General features: G+C 38.8%; 2 protein-coding genes across 2 annotated transcripts; one reads left to right on the top strand and one right to left on the bottom strand.

Annotated features, from left to right (window-relative positions):
• Positions 1-4,157: 4,157 nt before the first annotated feature.
• LOC133569586 (forkhead box protein B1-like) lies at positions 4,158-21,613 on the bottom strand. Its single transcript, XM_061922037.1, has 2 exons — positions 21,375-21,613; positions 4,158-5,257 (listed from the first exon to the last, which is right to left on the bottom strand). Exon 2 carries the CDS (start codon positions 5,211-5,213, stop codon positions 4,479-4,481), a length of 735 nt encoding a protein of 244 aa, XP_061778021.1. The 5' UTR covers positions 5,214-5,257; positions 21,375-21,613; the 3' UTR covers positions 4,158-4,478.
• gtf2a2 (general transcription factor IIA, 2) lies at positions 12,985-18,399 on the top strand. The gene is made up of 4 exons (XM_061922024.1): positions 12,985-13,192; positions 17,848-17,952; positions 18,018-18,144; positions 18,207-18,399. Exons 1-4 carry the CDS (start codon positions 13,121-13,123, stop codon positions 18,230-18,232), a joined length of 330 nt encoding a protein of 109 aa, XP_061778008.1. The 5' UTR covers positions 12,985-13,120; the 3' UTR covers positions 18,233-18,399.
• Positions 21,614-22,647: the final 1,034 nt, after the last annotated feature.

The raw sequence follows: 22,647 nt of genomic DNA on the forward strand, positions 1-22,647 counted from the left end.
TACAATTGTTAAGAGTAAAACCGTTAGGACTGGGACTGGTAGGACTAAGTTTATTAGGACTTAGACTGCTACGACAAGTATTGGGATAATGACTATTCAGACCAATTACTGATAGGAGAAATATTCTTATGACTAAGACTTTTAGGGCTACGACTGTTAGGACAAAGGCTGTTAGGACAAAGACTCTTAGAACTACAATTGTTTGAAAAAGAATTGTTAGGACTAGGACTGTTAGGCATGGACTGTTAGGACTTAGACTGCTATGACAACGACTGTTATGAGAACGACTGTTAAAATACCATTGCGAGAAGAAGTATTGTTAGGGCGAGGACTGTAGGGCAAGGAATGTTAGGACTTAGCCTGCCACGACAACGGCTATTAGGATAACGACTGTTCGGACTATGACTGATAGGACAAAGTCTGTTAGGACTTCAACTTTTAGGGCTGGGACTGTTAGAACAAAGCCTGTTAGGACTAAACTTGTTAGAAGAAGAATTGTTCGGACTAGGACTGTAGGGCTTGGACTATTAGGACTTAGACTGCTTCGACAACGACTATTAGGATAACGACTGTTTGGACTATGACTGATAGGACAAAGTCTATTACGACTACGACTTTTAGGGCTATGACTGTTACAACAAAGGGTGTTGAGACAGGAACTCTTAAGAGAGATTGTAAGGACAAAGACCCATTAGTACAAGACCACTTAGGACTATGACTGTTAGGATAAATACTGTTAGGGTAAGAAGTGGCTGGACTAAGGATGTTAAGACAAGGACAGTTAAGAATATGACTGCCAAGACTAGGACTCTTAGTACAAAGGTGTTGGAACTACAACTGTTACGACAAATACGTAAGACAAAACATACTAAGACAATGTCGTGGGACAAGTACTGTTCATACAAAGGCTTTTAAGACTAGGACTGTTCAAAGACTGTTAAAACTACAATTGTTAGGAGAAAAACTGTTAGGACAAGGACTGGTAGGACTAATATTGTTAAGACTTAGACTGCTACGACAATCAGTAATAGAATAACGACTGTTCAGACTTATTACTGATAGGAGAAAGATTCTTATGACTACGACTTTTAGCGTTACAACTGTTAGGACAAAGACTGTTAGAACTACAATTGTTAGAAGAAGTATTGTCAGGACTGTAGGGCTCGGACTGTTGGGACTTAAACTGCTACAACAACGACTATTAGGATAACGACTGTTTTTGACTATGACTGATAGGACAAAGTCTGTTACAACTACAACTTTTAGGACTAGGACTGTTAGGACAAAGACTGTTAGAACAACAATTGTTAGAAGAAGATTTGTTAAAACTAGAACTGTAGGGCCAGGACAGTTAGGACTTAGACTGCTACGACAACGACTATTAGGATAACAACTGTTGAGACTATGACTGATAGGACAAAGTCTGTTGCGACTACAACTTTTAGGGCAAGGACTGGTTGAACTACAATTGTCAGAAGAAGTATTGTTAGGGCGAGGACTGTTCGGACTGAGACTGCTACGACAACGACTATTATGATATCGAATGTTCGGGCTGTGACTGATAGGACAAAGTCTGTTATGACTGCAACTTTTAGGGCTAGGACTGTTAGACCTACAATTGTCAGAAGATTTATTGTTAGGACTAGGACTGTAGGGCTCGTACTGTTAGGTCTTAGACTGCTGCAACAACGACTATTAGGATAACGACTGTTCGGACTATGACTGATAGGACAAAGTCTGTTATGACTACGACTTTTAGGGCTAGGACTTAGAACTACAAATGGTCAGAAAAAGTATTGTTACGACTAGGACTGTAGGGCTCGTACTGTTAAGTCTGAGACTGCTACGACAACGACTATTAGGATAACAACTGTTGAGACTATGACTGATAGGACAAAGTCTGTTACGACTACAACTTGTAGGGCGACTATTAGGATAACGATTGTTCAGTCTCTGACTGATAGGACAAAGTCTGTTACGACTACAACTTTTAGGGCTAGGACTGGTTGAACTACAATTGTCAGAAGAAGTATTGTTAGGGCGAGGACTGTTCGGAATGAGACTGTTACGACAACGACTATTAGGATATCGACTGTTCGGACTATGACTGATAGGACAAAGTCTGTTACGACTACGACTTTTAGGGCTGGGACTGTTAGAACAACCATTGTTAGAAGAAGAATTGTTAGGATGAGGACTGTAGGGCTCGGACTGTTTGGCCATAGACTACTACGACGACAACTATTAGGATAACGACTGTTCAGACTATGACTGATAGGACAAAGTCTGTTATGACTACGACTTTTAGGGCTAGGACTGTTAGGACAAAGGCTGTTAAGTGGACTGATTTAATTTGGTTGTCATTCCTTTAAAAAAAACTAAGATATTGACTGAAGTATTTGGAACAGAACAGTAAAAAAATTGGATGATTATTTTCTAAAATTGTCAGTGAGGTGTGTGTGTGTGTGTGTGTGTGTGTGTGTGTGTGTGGGCGAGCTGCTTTATGATGTTGTGAGGTTGCGAAGTGTGAAGGTCGCCTGCAAGTAGGATTTATTTCACCATTAAATCCAGCAGCATCTCCTATTATAATTATTGTTATTATCAACTTCTTTGTTCAGTCAAACGTGACGTAAATGATGATAGTAAAAGTCAACAACAACAAAAATATGCGAATACTTTCATCCTTGACGACTCGTTTTGTTGTCTTGTCGTCATGGCAACAAGCGGGGGCGTGCGTTTTTTTTTTGTTTGCTATTAGGGGTGACACCTGTCAATCAAATGTTCATTTGTCATTATTAGGTTGAAATTGTTATTTTGGATCAATGTTAGTACTGGTATGATACAAAAGTTATGCACCGTAGTTTTTTTTATATATGTATGGTTTTATGATCATTTCACCTCATTAAACAGTCATCAAACACATTTGTTTTAAAATCACAGGTTTTATTTGGAATAAATCAACTTCATAATAATAATAATAATAATAATAATGATAAGATAAGAAGAAGTACACATTTTCCAGCACAACACGTTTTAACATATCTAGGCATATTGATATTAACAATACTTAGACAACAAATTCACTGATTCATTCTCATTAAAGGAACAGTAAGTGAGTGAATGTATGAATCAGTGAATGATGGAACAAATGAATGAACTTATGAAAGCGCAAACAAATAAATGAATAATTTGAAGGAGGAGCGAATAAATAAATAAAAATATGGAATTAAAACGTTTAATAGTGGAAATTCTTCATTCCAATACACAAATTTTTCATTAATATATTTGTCCTGATATAAATAAAACATGTTATCATTAATTATAACAATAATTATATTATCATAATTATAAAAGTTGTGTTATTATATTTATTGTATATTATTATAATTGGATTAAACATAATAGCAATAACAATATAATTAGTTAGATATAATACAACATATTAAATAATAAACGTATTAATATAGTATTTGACAATACTACTATTACTATTATTTTATAATATTTATAAGTTGTCATTGATGTAAATATTACGGCAGTAGTATTTTTGTAAAGCGAAACTGAAAACAAACAAATTAATTAAAGAGTAAATAAACAAAGCAATTGTAACTTTGATAAGTAAAAAAACAAACATAATTCTAATCGTTGAAATAATTAATAATATAATTATTCTGATTTAAATAATACATATGTAATTCAAATAATTAATTTCTTTGTTATAATTATAATGGTTCTATGTTATTATTTATTATAATTATTATAATCATTAGAATAATTATGAAAGCAATACCATTATTAGGTATATAAAATACAAAATATTAATTAATAATTTCATAATTAATATAACTTTTGGTAATATTACTATTTTTATTATTTTTCCAATAATTCTAACTGGTCATTTGACATGCAGATGACGAAATAACACAATACAATAAATATTGATGTAAATATTACAGCAGTAGTATTTTTGTAAAGTAAAACAAATAATTCAGAGTAAGAACAAGCGAATAAATAAACAGATTAATTGTAACTTTGATTAGTCAAATAAAAAAATCACAATTCTAATGGTTGAATGAATTGATAATATAATCATTCTAATATAAATAATACATATTTAGAACTAGAATAATTCATTGCATTATTATAATTAGTACAGTTCTATGTTTGTATGTATTATAATTATTATATATTATTTGTAATCAGAATAATTATAAAAGCAATACCATTATTAGCTATATGAAATATTAATTAATTATTTGATCATTAAAATAATTGTTGCTAATATTACTATTATTACTGTATTGACAATATTTTCTAACTGGCCATTAGACATGCAGATGAAGAAATCAAACAATACAATAAATATTAAAGCAGTAGTATTTCTGTCACGTGAAACTGTACACGCACACACACGCCGACAAAGTTCATGTTTGACGGAGGTCAGAGGTCAACCTGCTGTGCAGTGAAGAAGAAGTCATTTAGTGCACGTCCACCTGCAACGTGCACACAGGCGGCCCGCCATGGCTGAAAAAGGCCTGAGTGGGACCACCCCCCAGGAAAGTGGGAACGTGCGTGTGAAGGCCCGGAACCAGCACGTGCGTCGCTTTGACGGGCACCGGGACGGCGGGAAGGAGGACGTCTCTGGGCGCCACGTGGGTTCGGGGCGGCCAGTCGGGGTGCTGCTGCTGGGGCGCCACGGGGAGGCGCACGGCTGCGGGCGTCTGGATGAGGCTCTCGATGGCGAAGGGGTGCTTGAAGGGCGGCTGCGCCCGCACGGCCACGGCGTGCTCGGTCGCCTTGAAGCGCTTCCGGCGCCGCAGGAAGCTGCCGTTGTGGAACATGTCCCCGCAGAGGGGGTGCAGCGCCCACAGGCCGCCCTTGCCGGGGTGCTCGGCCCTGCGGGGCATCTTGACGAAGCAGTCGTTGAAGGACAAGTTGTGTCGCAAGGAGTTCTGCCAGCGCCGGGTGTTGCTGCGGTAAAAGGGGAAGTTGTCCATGATGAACTTGTAGATGGCGCTCAGCGGGAGCATCTTGTCCGGGCTGCTCTGGATGGCCATGGCGGTCAGGCTGATGTACGAGTAAGGGGGCTTGTGCTCGCCGTACTCGCTCCTGCTCGGCCGGGGCATGGCGACCCCTCCACAGTCCCCCACCCTCCCACGGTGCACACCCCGGGTAGACTGTGCCAAGAGTGGCAGAGCGCCTCTGCATGTCATCAAGTTTGCAAGAAAGGGGGGGTGGGGGCAGGTTGACTTGGCCACTAATAGGGAAGGAGGAGGCGGGGTTACATCTGTCAATTACTAATCTCTGCGTATCTTCGCACTGTCCAATTATTGTGTATCTTTCTTCAATGGTGCATTCAGGGACTCTTGGCAAAAAGCAGTTTATTCATTCCACACACGCGTGCTTTAATACCGCGTGTTTGCAGAGGATTTGGACTCCGTCGTCTCCAAAACTTTCTTTGAAGAAGACCTTTGACCTCTTCTCTCGCGTGTCCTCGTTACAAATGGACGCCGTTATAATTTCCTGTTTGCTTCCACCTGCTCGTGGTTGTTTTGTCGCGTCAGCGCGTTTCCTTCCAGCCCGTGGTCGTTAAAAAGGTTGAGTTGCGAACAGCAGACCGGAGAGACCGCGGACACTTTGTTAAAGTGAGAGCGATGAAGGTTTGACGGCCCTCATCTGCATAACGACCTAAATAATAATAATGTCATTTGCACATCACTGACCGGATAATCGTGGCATCATTACTTTCACCGTTAATGGCGCTAACGAGGCCACGTAATCATGAGACCGCTTGACCATCCAAAACATCGCATTAACGATCTTCGACACAACAAAACGCTTCTGGAACTTTTTACCTGCTACTTCCTCGCACGGCCCCAAAACATGGCCGCTAGTTTCTTTAAAAAACTGGTTAGCTAAATAGGTTAGATTGCAGAAAAGTAGTTGGTTTAGCCTAATTCAAGATGAGTTCCACAAATGGGTTAGCTTCATTGAAGACGTATTAGTTAAATAGGTTACCTTGATAGCTGAGATAGGCGCCAGCGCCCCCCGCGACCCCGAAAGGGAATAAGCGGTAGAAAATGGATGGATGGATGGATTTAAAACAATGAAAACTAGTTTAGCCTAATTCAAAATAAGTTGAATAGGTAAGCTTCATTGAAGACTAATTGGTTCAAAACGTTAGCTCCATTGAAGGCGAGGCTAGATCACATGAAAACGAGCTAGTTTAGCCTTCTTCAAAAGGAGTTCGATAAATAGGTGAACTTCATGGAAGACTAATTAGTTCAATAAGTTAGTAACATTGAAGACTTGGTTAGCTTCCATGAAAACTAGCTCGTTTGGCCTAATTCAAAATGAGTTACATAAATATGTAAACTTCAAGGAAGAGTAATTAGTTTAATAGGTTAGTTCCATTTAGGACTAGGTTAGCTTGCATGAAAACTTGTCAGTTTAGCCTAATTCAAAATCCATCCATCCATTTCCGACCGCTTATTCCCTTTTGGGGTGGCGGGGGGGCGCTGGCGCCTATCTCAGCTACAATCGGGCGGAAGGCGGTGTACACCCTGGTCAAGTTGCCACCTCATTGCAGATAATTCAAAATGAGTTAGATAAATAGATTAGCATAATTCAATACTAATTAGTTCGATAGGTTAGGACCATTGAAGACGAGGTTAGCTTACAAGAAAACTAGCTAGTTTAGCCTGATTAAAAATGGGTTGAAAAAATTAGCTTCATTGAAGACTAATTAGTTAAAAACGTAAGCACCATTGAAACCTAGGTTAGCTTACATGAAAACTAGCTTGCATAGCCTAATTCAAAATGAGTAGGTTAGGTTAGTTTAATGGAAGGCTAATTCGTTCAAAACGTTAGCTCCATTGAAGACTTGGTTAGCTTACATGAAAACCTGCTAGTTTAGCCTAATTCAAAAGGAGTTAGATAAATAGGTGAACTTCATGGAAGACTAATTAGTTCAATAAGTTAGTAACATTGAAGACTTGGTTAGCTTGCATGAAAACTAGCTAGTTTAGCCTAATTCAAAATGAGTTGAATAAGTTAGCTTCATAGAAGACTAATTAGCTCCATTGAAGACTTGGTTAGCTTCCATGAAAACTAACTAGTTTAGCCTGATTCAAAATTAGTTAGATAAAAAGGTAAACTTCAAGGAAGAGTAATTAGTTTAATAGGTTAGTTCCATTTAAGACTAGGTTAGCTTGCATTAAAACTAGTCAGTTTAGCCTAATTCCAGATGAGTTAGATAAATAGGTTAGCTTAGTTTAATAGGTTAGCACCATTGAAGACGAGGTTAGCTTACATAAAAACTAGCTAGTTTAGCCTAATTCAAAATGAGTTGAATAGGTTAGTTTCATTGAAGACTAATTAATTCAAAACATTAGCTCTATTGAAGACTAGCTTAGCTTATATGACAATTAGCTAGTTTAGCCTAATTCAAAATGAGTTTAATAGGTTATAGCTAATTTGTTCAAAACGTTAGCTCCATTGAAGACTTGGTTAGCTTTCATGAAAACTAGCTAGTTTAGCCTAATTCAAAATTAGTTGAATAAGTTAGCTTCATAGAAGACTACTTAGTTCAAAACATTAGCTCCATTGAAGACTTGGTTAGCTTCCATGAAAACTAACCAGTTTAGCCTGATTCAAAATTAGTTAGATAAAAAGGTAAACTTCAAGGAAGAGTAATTAGTTTAATAGATTAGTTCAATTCAAGACTAAGTTAGCTTGCATTAAAACTAGTCAGTTTAGCCTAATTCAAGATGAGTTAGATAAATAGGTTAGCACCATTGAAGACGAGGTTAGCTTACATAAAAACTAGCTAGTTTAGCCTAATTCAAAATGAGTTAAATAGGTTAGTTTTACTGAAGACTAATTAGTTCAAAACATTAGCTCTATTGAAGACTAGCTTAGCTTATATGACAATTAGCTAGTTTAGCCTAATTTAAAATGAGTTCAATAGGTTATAGCTAATTCGTTCAAAACGTTAGCTCCATTGAAGACTTGGTTAGCTTTCATGAAAACTAACTAGTTTAGCCTTCTTCAAAAGGAGTTCGATAAATAGCTAAACTTCATGGAAGATTAATTAGTTCAATAGGTTAGTTCCATTGAAGACTAGGTTAGCTTGCATGAAAAATAGTCAGTTTAGCTGAATTCAAGATGAGTTCGATAAATAGGTTATCCTATTTTGAGACTAATTAGTTCATTATAGGTTAGCACCATTGAAGACGAGGTTAGCTTACATGAAAACTAACTACCCTAATTCAAAATTAGTTAAATAGTTTATCTTCATTGAAGACTAATTAGTTCAAACCCTTGGTTGACCGGTGCAATGACTTAGCTAGGTAGCGATAATTTAGCTTAGTTAGTGCAAAATGATATTTTTTATTGAGTTACTAGTTAGTTCAAAAGGTTGTTAGTTTAGTTAGTTCAAAAGGGTTTTGTATGGAGTACTAGTTAGTTCAATAGGTTTGCTTCAATGAGAATTAGTTTGTTAACTATTTTAGCTTGATTGAAAACTAGTTTTCTAAATAAGTTAACTTAGTTGAAAACTAGTAAGATAAAAATTTTAGCACTGTTAATTCAATAGGATGACCTAATTAAAGAATTGTTGGTTCAATAGGTTAGCCTTATTGAAAAATACATGGTAAATAGATTAGCTTGGTGGAATACAAGTTACATAGAGACGTTAACATACCAATTATTTTATTTGAGGACTGGTTAGTTTAATAGGTTAGCGTCACTAAACACCACTTAGTTAAATAAGATCGATTCATCAGTTCAATATGTTTGCTTTATTGAGGATTAGTTGGTTCAATAGGTTTGTGTCACTACAGACTACTTTGTTAACGAGGCTACCACAACTGAAATATTGTTCAAAGGGATAGCTAACTAATGCCGAGGTAGTTCAATGGACCAGCATCATTTAAAACTAGTCATTTCAATTGATTACCTTAATTAAAGATCAGTTATTTCAATAGGTTTGTGTCACTAAATACAATTGAAACACTATTTAGTTAACCAGGCCTATGTGTTTGAGGACTAGTTGTTTCAATAGGATTGCTAACTGATGACTATTTAGTTAACTGGACCAGCATCATTTATAGCTAGTCATTTCAATAGTTTAGCATCATTGAAGATCGGTTATGTCAATAGATTTGTGTCACAAAAATACAATTGAATTACTATTCTGTTAACTAGGTCAACGTATTTGAGGACTAGTTGGTACAATAGGATTGCTAACTGATGACAATCTAGTTGAATAGACCAGCTTCATTTAGAACTAGTTAGTTAAATAGGTTAACTAAAAATGTCAGTTTACTAGGTTGGATTAATTGAAGACTAGTTAATTTGTTAGGTAATACCGGTTAGTTAACCAGGCGACTACACTTTAATTACTAGTCAGTAAACTAGGTCAACATCATTTAAGACTAGTTAGTTCAATAGACCAGCTAATGATGACCAATTAGTTGGCATTAGTTAACAAGAGGCTTTGTATTTGGCTGTCATCACTTAAGGCGTTGACTAAACGTTGACAAGTATTACGCACAAACCCACAAAAAACAAAACGTGCCATTTGTACAAGTACATTTGCCAGCAAAGGAGCTCTAAATAACACCTCATTGTGGAGGGAGGTGTGGCCAATGCGCCTGCAGGAGCAAAGGTCACCGCTTCTGTCCATGCTGCTGAGGACGAGCACCATCAGATAGGGGTGGGGCATGTTCTGACGGCGAGACACAGCTGGCAGGTGATTCGATCTCACAGTTGGTACGCGTTAATCTAATCATCTATTGTCTTTAACAGTAAGCGGCCGGGAGCAGGAGGGACAAAGGCATGACACAAAGGAGGACTGAAAAGTCCAGTGTCATGTGAATGTATCGTGGAAAAATAAAACCTTTGTCAAACCAGAACGGTCTCCAGCTGACGTGTGTGATCCACCAAACCTGCTAGGAGGAAACTTCCACACTCATTAATCAAAGCTTCTCCTGTCTCCTGTCTTTAATAGAGCTGCAGGAAGCTGCTATTGGTCCTGGTGACGAGCAGCCGCTGCTATAAATCCCAGTCTCTGTATCACACTCACTCACCTAGCATCTCAAAGGATTTAGCCGAGCACACACGCGGAATAATGAGCTCAAACTGAGCGAGGGTGGCAACGCTTAATTCTTCCAGCTCGGCAAGGTTGTCCGAGCACCAGCGGCTTTCATAAAACTTTTGTTGTCTTCCTTCATTTACAGTAGGTACGGTCGTTATTTTCTCGTCCTTCACTTTAAGTGTGGGTAGAAAACTGGTGAAGAATGCATTATGCACCTCGTATGTCGGACAGAGATAGAGATGATACAATATTATCTGCTCACAGGCGTTACAACTGGTGGTTATTTGAGCACACTGCAGCTTGTTCTGGTTAGTCCCACACCTTAATGCTTCAGTCTCACAGGGATGAGGAAAAATACAGACTTACCTACATATACTCTTATATATAATATATATTCATATACCTACATGTTCATAGTTTATATATACATATATATAATCTTATCTCATATATGTATATCTATCTATCTATTTACCTATATGTATATATAGTCGAGGTTTCTGTGGTTTATCCATTATACAGTGCTTAATACCGGGGTAGAGTGAAATTATATATATGTATATATATATATATATATATATATATATATATATATATATATATATATATATATATATATATATATATATATATATATATATAGACAGGAAAAAACAGGCTTGTAGGGATTTTATATATTATATATATATATATACTGTATATATATATATATATATATATAGACAGGAAAAAATAGGCTTGTAGGGATTATATATATATATATATATATATATATATATATATATATATATATATATATATATATATATATATATATATATATATATATATATATATATATATATATATATATATATATATATATATATATATATATATATATATATATATACCAGCACCCCCCGTGACCCCGAAAGGGACAAGCGGTAGGAATGGATGGATGGATGGACTTTTTACTCCATAATTCCAACTTTTTTTTTCCATCTCATAATTATGCCCGATTGTAGCTGAGATAGGTGCCAGCGCCCCCCGCGACCCCGAAAAGGAATAAGCGGTAGAAAATGGATGGGATGGATATCTCACAATTTCCAGTTTTTGTTCAATAACTATGACTTGTTTTAATCTCATAATTTCAATTTTTTTTTTTTTCTTATAAAATGACTTTTCATCTGAAAATATGACTTATTTTTTGGTGTGTCGGACACGGGCACAAAATTCGTTACGTTAAAATCGGTTAGGTTTAGACCAGGGGTGTCCAAACTTTTTCCACTGAGGGCCGCACACTGATTTTAAAAAACAATACAATATATGTATAAAAAAATATACATTTAGGCCTCCACCCAGTCCCCATAGGATTTTGGTCTAAATAATATTTAAAATGTGTCATTATTCAGTATTATTATTTGTATTATTTTTCAAGTTTTAAATCTCTAGATCAACATTAGGTCCTTCTGTCAATATAACATTTTTAAAGATTTAAGTTGTATGCTCTTTCTGTCAAAGAAAACCCAGTTTTTTATGGAAGCGACACAAAATAAGTATTATTTTCACCCTATAAAATTTTTGAGTGGAATATTTGAGATTATATAATAATTGGAGCCTTAAAAAGGTCAGTAACTCAAAACACCATTGATTTTAATTCATTGTTATTTTTTGAGCAATGGCACTTAAGAACAAATCACACTAAAATTATTGGGGATCCAAAACGGTCACTCATTAAAGTGTTAAAAAAAAATATATATATTTATTTTACTTTTTACTTTTAACATAATAATCTCGAGATCATCTTCAGATCCATCCGTTAATTATAAGCTGTATTGTTGTTTATGTTTTTTGTTTGTTTGTTTTCGGCTGTTGTGTAAAAAAAAACAACAACAAAAAAACAGCTTCATCTTTTTATATGGCAAACACAAAAAATGCATAATTTTCCCCCAAAATATCTCGAAGTGGAATATTTAATAAGACGTAATTGGAGCCTTGAATAGGTCACAATTCATAATGACATTGATTTTGATTCATTATTATGTTTTAAAGAAAGAAACAGCCTGCATGGCAACTTTGGGCGGTATAGCTCGGTTGGTAGAGCGGCCGTGCCAGCAACTTGTGGGTTGCAGGTTCGATCCCCGCTTCTGCCATCTTAGTCACTGCCGTTGTGTCCTTGGGCAAGACACTTTACCCACCTGCTCCCAGTGCCACCCACACTGGTTTGAATGTAAAAATTAGATATCGGGTTTCACTATGTAAAGCGCTTTGAGTCATTAGAGAAAAAGCGCTATATAAATATAATTCACTTCACTTTGTGTTAGTAGAATAAACATTGCAAGATTTTCTTGTTACATTTTGTTTGCTCTTTTATACCACTTTTGATGTTTTTAATTTTTTCTAACCGTATTTTTAAAATGTGCCGTGGGACCGTTCAAAAATGACCTGCGGGCCGCACTTTGGACACCCCTGGTTTAGACTTTTAATTATTTCATGATATAAATACTACACATTTTTTACAACAAAGTTGAAACTCGTATTACTTGCGGTTTGCTGCCACCTAGTGGGCATTATACTAACTGCACAAGCAGTAAATCAAAGTGTATTTTTTCCCCCATGATGATTTCATGGCCCTGCAATGAGATGGCGACTTGTTCAGGGTGTACCTTGCCTTCCACCCGGTTGTAGCTCAGATAGGCACAAGGGAATAAGCGGTAGAAATGGATTTCATGTAAAAAGTGGCGTAAAAGCACTTTAACCTCCAGCAGCAAGAGCTATTAAAAGCGGAATGCTGCTGAATTTTAAACGTCAAACTGCTGTCGTATCCAGGCCATTGTGACGCATGCGTACTGGACACAACTGTTCCCGAGGGGGCGCTACTTTATTACAATGAATGAAGGCAGGCGAAGAAGAAGAAGCTAAGCTCCGCCCAGTTGTTTGCTAGTTTAGCGTGTCGGGAAGCAAGTCTGCTTGTTATCTTCCTGAGTCAGCCTAACGTCCGCTCATCTTCGTCTTTTTTGGGCTCCCGCAGCCTCCAGCATGGCGTACCAGCTGTACAGGAACACCACGCTGGGAAACAGCCTTCAGGAGAGCCTGGACGAGCTCATCCAGGTGACTCCTCGCTAACGCTACCTAGCTTCCGTTAGCCTCGCCGAATATTAGCCGGGAAGCTTTTTTTTCTCTCGTCTTCACTTTAATATATTTTATTGACACTGTTAATTTCAGTGTAATAATTTACTTGTGTCATGACTTATTTACAATAGTGTCAAATGTGTATTCGGTGCTTCCTCAGTCTTACGTTTAAGTTAAAAGCAGCCTGACTATGACGTCACAGGAATAAAGCAGTTTAAGCAAGCGCGCGTTCATGAGGCGTATTTATTGCGTGTGGAAAATTTTCCTAAAAATATATATATTTTTTTACATTAGATTGGTCAATTCCAGTGTTAAAATTATAATTTTTCTGTGATAAACATTACGTCAATAATGAATAAAGCAAAACATGTTCATCTAGACCAGGGGTCTCAAACTCAATTTCTCCCGTCCATAGGCAAAACCTAGTAACTCACTTCTAGTTGATTTTGAGAAAACAAAGGAAAACCAATCTATCTTGATGCTGTCTTACAAAGATCTACAAAGTCACCAAACGTATAGATGTTTTCTTGAGCTTTCATTTTCTTGCCGATTGAATCTGCTCTCATGAATGTGTGCCCTTTCTCCAGATATTTTATCACAATCTCGGGTGGGCCCCATTCTACGTTTGCACATTGGGCAAGAGCCGTGTACAGCGTCCAGTTTTTATTTTGACCTCCACAGTTATCTGCCCAAAAGAGTATGCAAGGGGAAGGATCAAGAACGATACATTTAATGAAGGTGCTTGCAACGTCCTGGGCCAATCTTCCAAATATCCCCTCGTGTCAAAATATCACATAATCGAGTTGACCGTCAACCCCCATTCGTGCAAATGTCTCATTAAAGACAATAAGGCGACTGACAAAGAAGCTCCGATTGGTCCCTTGAGATACTAGGTTTTTCTGTTGTATCTACGCGGTTATGTGGTAGTTGCTAGGTCCTGCCATGCGCGTAACAGCTTACTTACGGAACAAATTACAATATTGGCATACACTAATGTAAAGCATATCACCTGGGAACTCCAAAATTATTATCAGCTCAGTTTTGACCAAAATTGAGTTACTGGGTTTTGCCTTTGGACGGGAGATTTACCTGGGGGCCACTGGACGCAGAAACTGGGTGAGGCTGGGTCGCAAGAAAAGATTACTTGAAAAAATCTAACATGCACTTTTTAACGTATTAACCTTCTTTGAATGGCTTTCCCGCCCTAGCAACATACTTGCCAACTCTCACGATCTTTCCGGGAAACACCTGAATATCAGGGCCCCTCCCGACAATCTCCCAGGGCAGTCATTCTCCCAGTTTTCACTGGGAAAACAATATTAAGGGCATGCCGTAATGGCACTGCTTTTTGCATCCTCTACAACCTGTCGGCTTGTCCGTTTTTACACCACTGAAACAGTGTGCCGGCCCAGTCACATATTGTACGAGGCTTTCGCGGACCCACGGAAGTGACTGCAAGACATACTTGATCAACAGCCATACAGGTCACACTAAGGGTGGCCGTATAAACTACTTTAACACTGTTACAAATATGTGCCACATTGTAAACCCACACTAAACAAGACTGACAAACACATTTTGGGAGAACATCCGCACCATAACACAACATGGTAAATGGGTTGTACTTGTATGGCGCTTTTCTATAATAATAATAGTAATAACGGATTAGATTTATATCGCGCTTTTCTATTGTTATATACTCAAAGCGCTCACAGAATCCAATGCAGCCCTAACTCTTCCAGGCTACAATAAGGGACAGGGTTGGGGGGGCGGGGGTGTATATTGTAGCCCAAGAGTTAGGGCTGCATGGGATTCTGGTTATTCGTTCTGTTGTGTTTATGTTGTTTTACGGTGCGGATGTTCTCCCAAAATGTGTTTGTCATTCTTGTTTGGTGTGGGTTCAAAGTGTGGCACATATTTGTAACAGTGTTAAAGTTGTTTATACGGCTACCCTCAGTGTGACCTGTATGGCTGTTTATCAAGTATGTCTTGCAGTCGCTTACTGCATCTTTAGAAGCCAAACAACACGTGGCCTTGTTGGCACACTGTTTGTACAGGTTGTAGAAGACGTTAAAAGCAGTGCCTCCACGGTGCCCCCTTAGTATTGTTGTTAGTGCGAATTTCGGGAGAATGATTACCTCTGGAGGGGCACTTAAAATTGGGAGTCTCCCGGAAAAATCGAGGGTATACAAGTATGACGCTGTAAAACGCCATTCATATAAAACTCACGGGCCACACAGGCAAGAAATTTTCATAATAAGGCGCGGGCCGCGAAATAACGTCTCGCGGGCCGCAATTGGCCTGTGGGCCGCGTGTTTCAGACCCCTGATCTAGACCAAAAATCACTTCATGTTCTCTACTGCTCACTAGTTTCCACCAATTTCTGTTTCACAGTAAAAGAAAGCAAGACTTCTATCCATCCATTTTCTACCGTTTTTTCTCTTTTGGGGTCGCGGGGGGAGCTGGCGCCTATCTCAGCTACAATCGGGTGGAAGGCGTCGTACACCCTGGACAAGTCGCCACCTCATCGCAGGGCCAACACAGATAGACAGATAACATTCACACTCTGGGGCCAATTTAGTGTTGCCAATCAAAAAGCAAAACTTGTTTCTATAATAAATCCCAGTGAAAGTTTCAGTTTTTTTTTACAACATACTAAATGTGCTCCTTAAAATTCAAGTGGTCATCAATTAAAAATCCTAAATATTTAAAAGAAGACACTAACAGAAAAAGTTGCCCATTTCTTGTTAAAATGTTCTCACATAGTGCTGATCTTACAGTTTTTGATGTGGTAAAGAAAATACATTTTGTTTTCTCTGCATTTAAAACCAGTTGAAGATAGCAAAGTTGTTCTTCTACTCAGTCAAATGCATGTTGAAGATATTTAAAGGCCTCAGCAGGAGTGGGTGCTGTGCAGTATATGACAATATCATCAGCGTTGAAATGGAAAGTTGAGTTCGAAATATTCTGTCCAAGACTATGGTGAATAATAAGGGGCCCAACAAAGAACTTTGAGGGTATTAGCCGGGAAAAAGGTAAAGCTGGGGGAGTGTGAGTAAAAAAACACAATCGAGACCCTAGGAGTGGGGGAAAAAACCTCCATAGCAAAGCACATGTACATATTACAACATACATCTCGAGACTTGCAACAGAGGGGAGGAAGGGGGAGTTACGGTGGAAGGCTGCGGCTATTCAGGCGCTGCCCAGCCGTCAACCACCCCTAAGGGTTTCACGTCATGGCCGTTGGATTGTGTGTGTATGTGTGTGTGTGTGTGTGTGTGTGTGTGTGTGTGTGTGTTCCGTGCCTTGGTGTTCTTGCCAGTCAGTCCAAAGTTTAGGGGTGTAACGGTACGTGTATTTGTATTGAACCGTTTCGGTATGGGGGTTCCGGTTTGGTGTGGAGGAGTACCGAACGAGTTCCACACCAACATTAGAAGTAGCCGCCTATGTTAAAGTCTTAACAAGCTGCTCCGCTCCGTTCTGCCTCCGTCTCTGTCTGTACACAGCACCCTGCATTGTCCCTCCCACACAACCATCTGATAGGTTACAACTGTAACGGTAACAAGCCAATCAGCAGTGCGTATTCAGAGCGCATGTCGTCAGCGCTTCAGCGTTGAGCAGATAGGTCTTTAGCAGGGGAGCAACGGTCTTTCCCCGAATTATAAACACTTCCAAGTCAACTACTTTCTAAACATCACTATGAGCCCGTTGACCTTCTAGAGACAAACTGCAACTCGGCTCACTCGCAGTCCTGGTTTGAGGTGAAGGCTAGTTAGCTATTAGCGTAACCTTAGCTCATTTTGCGGTGTGTGTGTGTGTGTTACGGACAGTGTTGATTGAGGTGTGTTGAAGCAGCAAAAAAGGACATTATATTAAATGAAGAGTTTCTGTCTCTGAGAGTGTATATAATAATGTAAGTGCATCATAAGGCCTACATGAACTCCATGGTGTTCAGGGATGAATAGTCTCTCCTATTGCTATTGTACTATTTTTTTCAGCAATAGTGACATTAATCATTAGTAATGTGGCTGCCTGGTTTTGAATGGCAGGGTCCCTGCTATCACGTTGACAAAAATGTAACATTTACATAATAAAAAACTACTACAGACTTCCCAAATGCTGTAATAAATTAAGCATGATGAGTTGACTTGAAATGTTGCACTTTTTATATGTACAATAAAAGTTGTCATTTTATTTCATCTAAGCAACAACTTGAGGCAGTTTAATGTGGATTAACGTGGGCAGAATTATTATAGTGTTCCCAATGTTAAAAGGATAAAGCCATTGTTTACAAATTTGGTAAATAAATAACCCAAAAATTTATATTTTGTTGTTTTCTTACTAAACCGCGGTACGTACCGAACCGAAATTTTTGTGTACCGTTACACCTCTACCAAAGTCAGTTGAGAAAATGACAGGATTTTAAGTGCACCTTACAGTCGGAAAAGTACAGTACTTGCGCCATAAGGATTAGACTGGGATATGTGTTCCACGTCATCGGCGTTGACGTGCAGTGGTGATGAAAACAACGCAAATGCAGTTAAAGTCTGAAAACAGTGGTCCGGTCGTTACTGAAGATGGCGTAACCAACTTTGAAATAGAAGTGGAAATTAATCTCGGTGTTTGTTTTAAAGACCCAGCAGATCACCCCCCAGCTCGCCCTGCAGGTCCTGCTCCAGTTCGACAAAGCCATCAACACGGCGCTCGCCAACAGAGTCCGTAACAGAGTCAACTTCAAGGTAACCCCAGACGTCGTCGTTTTCGGTAGCCACGGTCCTGACAGCCACGTCGGTTTGTCCATCAGGGTTCTTTGAACACGTATCGCTTCTGCGACAACGTCTGGACGTTTGTCCTGAACGACGTGGAGTTCCGAGAGGTCACCGATCTGGTCAAGGTGGACAAGGTCAAGATCGTGGCGTGCGACGGCAAGAGTAAGTGCACGTGTCCCTCGACTCCCCCACCACCCGTCAAACCCTTTTATTTTCTCCTTCAGATTCCGGCTCCAACGCCGCCGAGTGACCACGCCCACCGCCACCAAGTGTACATATGTGTATAATTTATTCACGCTCCCCTGCAGTGTCCGAGTGTGCACGTGAGCGCACGTGTCACAGCTTGCAGCAGTTTATTTTATTCTTTTTTTTTTTTTTTTACGTTTGCAAAAACTTGAATAAAAATTGACAAATGGAGCAATGTCAACCTTTTCTTAGTGATGTTAAAGGCCTACTGAAAGCCGACCACGCAGTCTGAGTTTATATATCATCCATCCATCCCAACCGCTTTTTCCCTTAAGGGTCGCGGGGGGCGCTTGTGCCTATCTCAGCTACAATCGGGCGGAAGGCAGGGTACACCCTGTCGCTACCTCATCGCAGAGTTTATATATCAATGTTGAAATATTAACATTGGAACACATGCCAATACGGCCGGTTTAATTTACTAAAATTACATTGTTAAATGATGACGCGTGTTTGTGACGTTATTGGTTGGAGGGGACATATTAGCCCAGCACCACACATAGCTAAAAGTCTCTTTTCATCGCATAATTACACAGTAATTTGGACATCTGTGTTGCTGAATCTTTTGCAATTTGTTCAATTAATAATGGAGACTATAAAGAAGAATGCTGTTGGTGGAAAGCGGTGGATTGCAGCTGCCTTTAGCACCGAAACACAGCCTGTGTTTCTTTGTTTGTTGTGAAGCTTTAACACAGTCAAGCGAACATGTTTCTCTACGTCAACCAGCAACTTTTTGGATGGGAAAATTGTGATATTAAGTCGGCTCTTACCGGAGACTTCAGCGGATTATGCGACTTCCTCCTGCAACTCAAAAAGGCAGCTGTGATTTTGGCTCCTGCATTGGCTTCTCTGAGAGACACTGGCGTTCACTGCAGCCATCTGACTTTCAGGTATGACTTTACAATCTCACTAAAACACTATTAACACAATAACCAGATAAGGGATCTTCCAGAATTATCCTAGAAATGTGTCTAATTACATCTGAAACGGTCCCCCTGGAGCTGTCGCTTTTTTTTTTTTTTGTGCTTCACTCTAACTTTCTTCATCAACGAATCTTTCATCCTCGCTCAAATTAATGGGGAAATTGTCGCTTTCTCGGTCCTAATGGCAATGTGAGGATGTGAGGAGCCCTCACGCCGGTGACGTCACGCGCAAATCGTCTGCTACTTTCGGTAAAGGTCACGCACTTACAGATGTAGCGACCAACTGTAGTTACTGACAGTGGTTTTATGAAGTGTTACTGAGCCCATGTGGTGATATCCTTTACACACTGATGTCGGTCTTTGATGCAGTACCGCCTGAGGGATCAAAGGTCCGTAATATCATCGCTTATGTGCAGTGATTTCTCCAGATTCTCTGAATCTTTTGATGATTTTACAAACCGTAGATGGTAAAATCCCTAAATTCCTTGCAATAGCTCGTTGAGAAATGTTGTTCTAAAACTGTTCGACAATTTGCTTACAAAGTGGTGACCCTCGCCCCATCCATGGAAGCTGCTTTTATACTCAATCCTGGCACCCACCTGTTCCAAATTAGCCTGCACACCTGTGGAATGTTCTAAATAAGTGTTTGATGAGCATTCCTCAACTTTATCAGTATTTATTGCCACCTTTCCCAACTTCTTTGTCACGTGTGTCTGGTATCAAATTCTACAGTTAATGATTATTTGCACAAAAAAAACATCAAATATGTTGTCTTTGTAGCATATTCAACTAAATATGGATTGAAAATGATTTGCAAATCATTGTTTTCCGTTTATATTTACATCTAACACAATTTCCCAATTCATAAGTAAACGGGTTTTGTACATTCTGGGTGTCTCATTCAGTAAAAAAATGCAAAATTCCATTGCGTTTTTTAAGGCGGTCTGTCATAACGTTTTTAGCTTTTAATCAGACATTATTGTGAGGTTTTGTATTTATGTTCCTAAAAAAAAATATGTATATATTTATTTCCTGTCCTAAAATGGGCGCCACCATTAAAAATATTGACAACTTCATTAAGTTTGGACCTGAAAAAGGATCTCTGTTTTTTTGTTTTGGCTAACAGCTTTCTCGTAGACTTAGTGAAAAACAGCCATTTGGAACGTTCCTAAAATGTCCAGGTTGATTCTTCTAAAAAAGAGTGGTACACTGGCTCTAACTAGTGGTACGCCAATATCGTATGTTGAATAAGACCTCTGCCTTGTTTTTAATGAATACTTAGACCCACTACGCTAGTGTATAAACTTTAGTGGCCACATGCGTGGATAGCACCTTTTAGCTCTTATTTGCAAAATTGTGTACACTACTGAATTGGGGTCTTATGGCCACTTATGTGGACACATACACTGCCATCTGGTGGTGTCAAAAGAGTATAACATACAATGGAATTTGTAAAAAAAATGTGTAAAAATAAGAATTAGCAGGTCACAAAACAAAAACTACACGTTTGTGTACTTACGGACTAAGTACATCACATCAAAAGTTAATTCTTAGTTTTTAATCTAATTAGGGTCCAATGAGCCCAAATAGCAAAGAGAAATAAAAAAAAAGCATGTAAACCAACAGCTTGAATTAGTCATTATGGTGGCACTTGGTGAAAAAAGTTCTAGAACTACTGGTCTAAAAGACATCTTGATTTCATTGTTGACATGACAGTCAACCTTTTTGTTTTTTAGCCGTGCCAACGCTAACAGGCCCGACTAATTCTGGCTGGTTGATTGATGTTTATCCTCTTACCATGAATTGATGAAGGTGGACCCCGACTTAAACAAGTTGAAGAACTTATTGGGGTGTTACCATTTAGTGGTCAGTTGTACGGAATATGTACTGTACTGTGCAATCTACTAATTAAAGTTTCAGCCAATCAAACTCTCTAAACAAGCTCACAACCACCAAGCAATAAATGAGAACCACAATTGAAAAATATACTAACACACATTTTTACGACACGATTTGAAACAAATATTGGTTTGTCAGTCGAGGCTATCAAACAGGAAAATGATGTTTGTAGTTAAAACTTGTTTTCCAAAGGTGTTAGCTTGAATATCAGCAATGGTTTAAAGGCCTATTGCGGCTAATTGTTTGGCGGCCAAGTTTTGTACTTCCGTGCCTTTTTTTTCCATCCATTTTGTAGTTTGTTAGTATAAGAAATAAATATGTACTTACATTCACGTCTCGCCTGTGCCAACTTTCCTTTGCCTCGGAAAAACAAACCACCTCATAGTCCTAGTTTGACAGAAAGTCCCCAGCAAAAACTTAAGTGGCATGGGCAGGAGGGAAACTGGACAGAATGATTAAACAGGCATGGCATGAAGGAAGTGTAGGTAAAGTCGCCAGGCTGACCACCTGGCAACTACAGGTTTAAATAATGGACGTGATTAGTGCAAACAGGTGTGAGACATGAGGACAGGGGCGTGACTAATGAGTTGCTATGGTAACAAAACAGGTGTGAGACATGAGGACAGGGGCGTGACTAATGAGTTGCTATGGTAACAAAACAAACCAGGAAGTGCGAAAACAGGAAATGATTGTCCAAAAAACAAAACCGAACATGACCAAAACAAAACATGATCCTATAGACGTGACGTGCAGGACCTTTTGGACCCCAAAGATATTTAGTGGGATTTTGTTTATTTTTTCATTGTGATTATTCAGAAATAATACATTTAAATCAATGGTGTCTTGCGTTATTGATCTTTTTGAGGCTCTAATTACAAACCCCGTTTGATATGAGTTGGGAAATTGTGTTGGATGTAAATATAAACGGAATACAATGATTTGCAAATTCTTTTCAACCCATATTCAGTTGAATGCGCTACAAAGACAAGATATTTGATGTTCAAACTCAAACTTTATTTTTTTTTGCAAAAATAATAATTAACTTAGAATTTCATGGCTGCAACATGTGCCAAAGTAGTTGGGAAAGGGCATGTTCACCACTGTGTTACATCACCTTTTCTTTTAACAACACTCAATAAATGTTTGGGAACTGAGGAAACTCATTTTTGAAGCTTTGAAAGTGGAATTATTTCCCATTCTTGTTTTATGTAGAGCTTCAGTCGTTCAACAGTCTCCGCTGTCGTATTTTACGCTTCATAATGCGACACACATTTTCGATGGGAGATAGGTCTGGACAGCAGGCAGGCCAGGAAAGTACCCGCACTCTTTTTTTACGAAGCCACGCTGTTGTAACACGTGCTGAATGTGGCTTGGCATTGTCTTGCTGTAATAAGCAGGGGCGTCCATGAAAAAGACGGCGCTTAGATGGCAGCATATGTTGTTCCAAAACCTGTATGTACCTTTCAGCATTAATGGTGCCTTCACAGATGTGTAAGTTACCCATGCCTTGGGCACTAATGCACCCCCATACCATCACACATGCTGGCTTTTGAACTTTGCGTCGATAACAGTCTGGATGGTTCGCTTCTTCTTTGGTCCG

This window comes from Nerophis ophidion, linkage group LG02 (assembly GCF_033978795.1).
Source record: "Nerophis ophidion isolate RoL-2023_Sa linkage group LG02, RoL_Noph_v1.0, whole genome shotgun sequence".
NCBI classification, from domain to species: Eukaryota; Metazoa; Chordata; class Actinopteri; order Syngnathiformes; family Syngnathidae; genus Nerophis; species Nerophis ophidion.

Excerpts from the sequence above, each read along its gene's own strand:
- gtf2a2 (XM_061922024.1), top strand. The coding sequence starts at position 13,121 with ATGGCGTACCAGCTGTACAGGAACACCACGCTGGGAAACAGCCTTCAG. Across the intron at positions 13,193-17,847 it reads GCCTGGACGAGCTCATCCAG|ACCCAGCAGATCACCCCCCA; the intron begins GTGACTCCTCGC and ends TTTGTTTTAAAG. Across the intron at positions 17,953-18,017 it reads GTAACAGAGTCAACTTCAAG|GGTTCTTTGAACACGTATCG; the intron begins GTAACCCCAGAC and ends TTTGTCCATCAG.
- LOC133569586 (XM_061922037.1), bottom strand. The coding sequence starts at position 5,213 with ATGACATGCAGAGGCGCTCTGCCACTCTTGGCACAGTCTACCCGGGGT.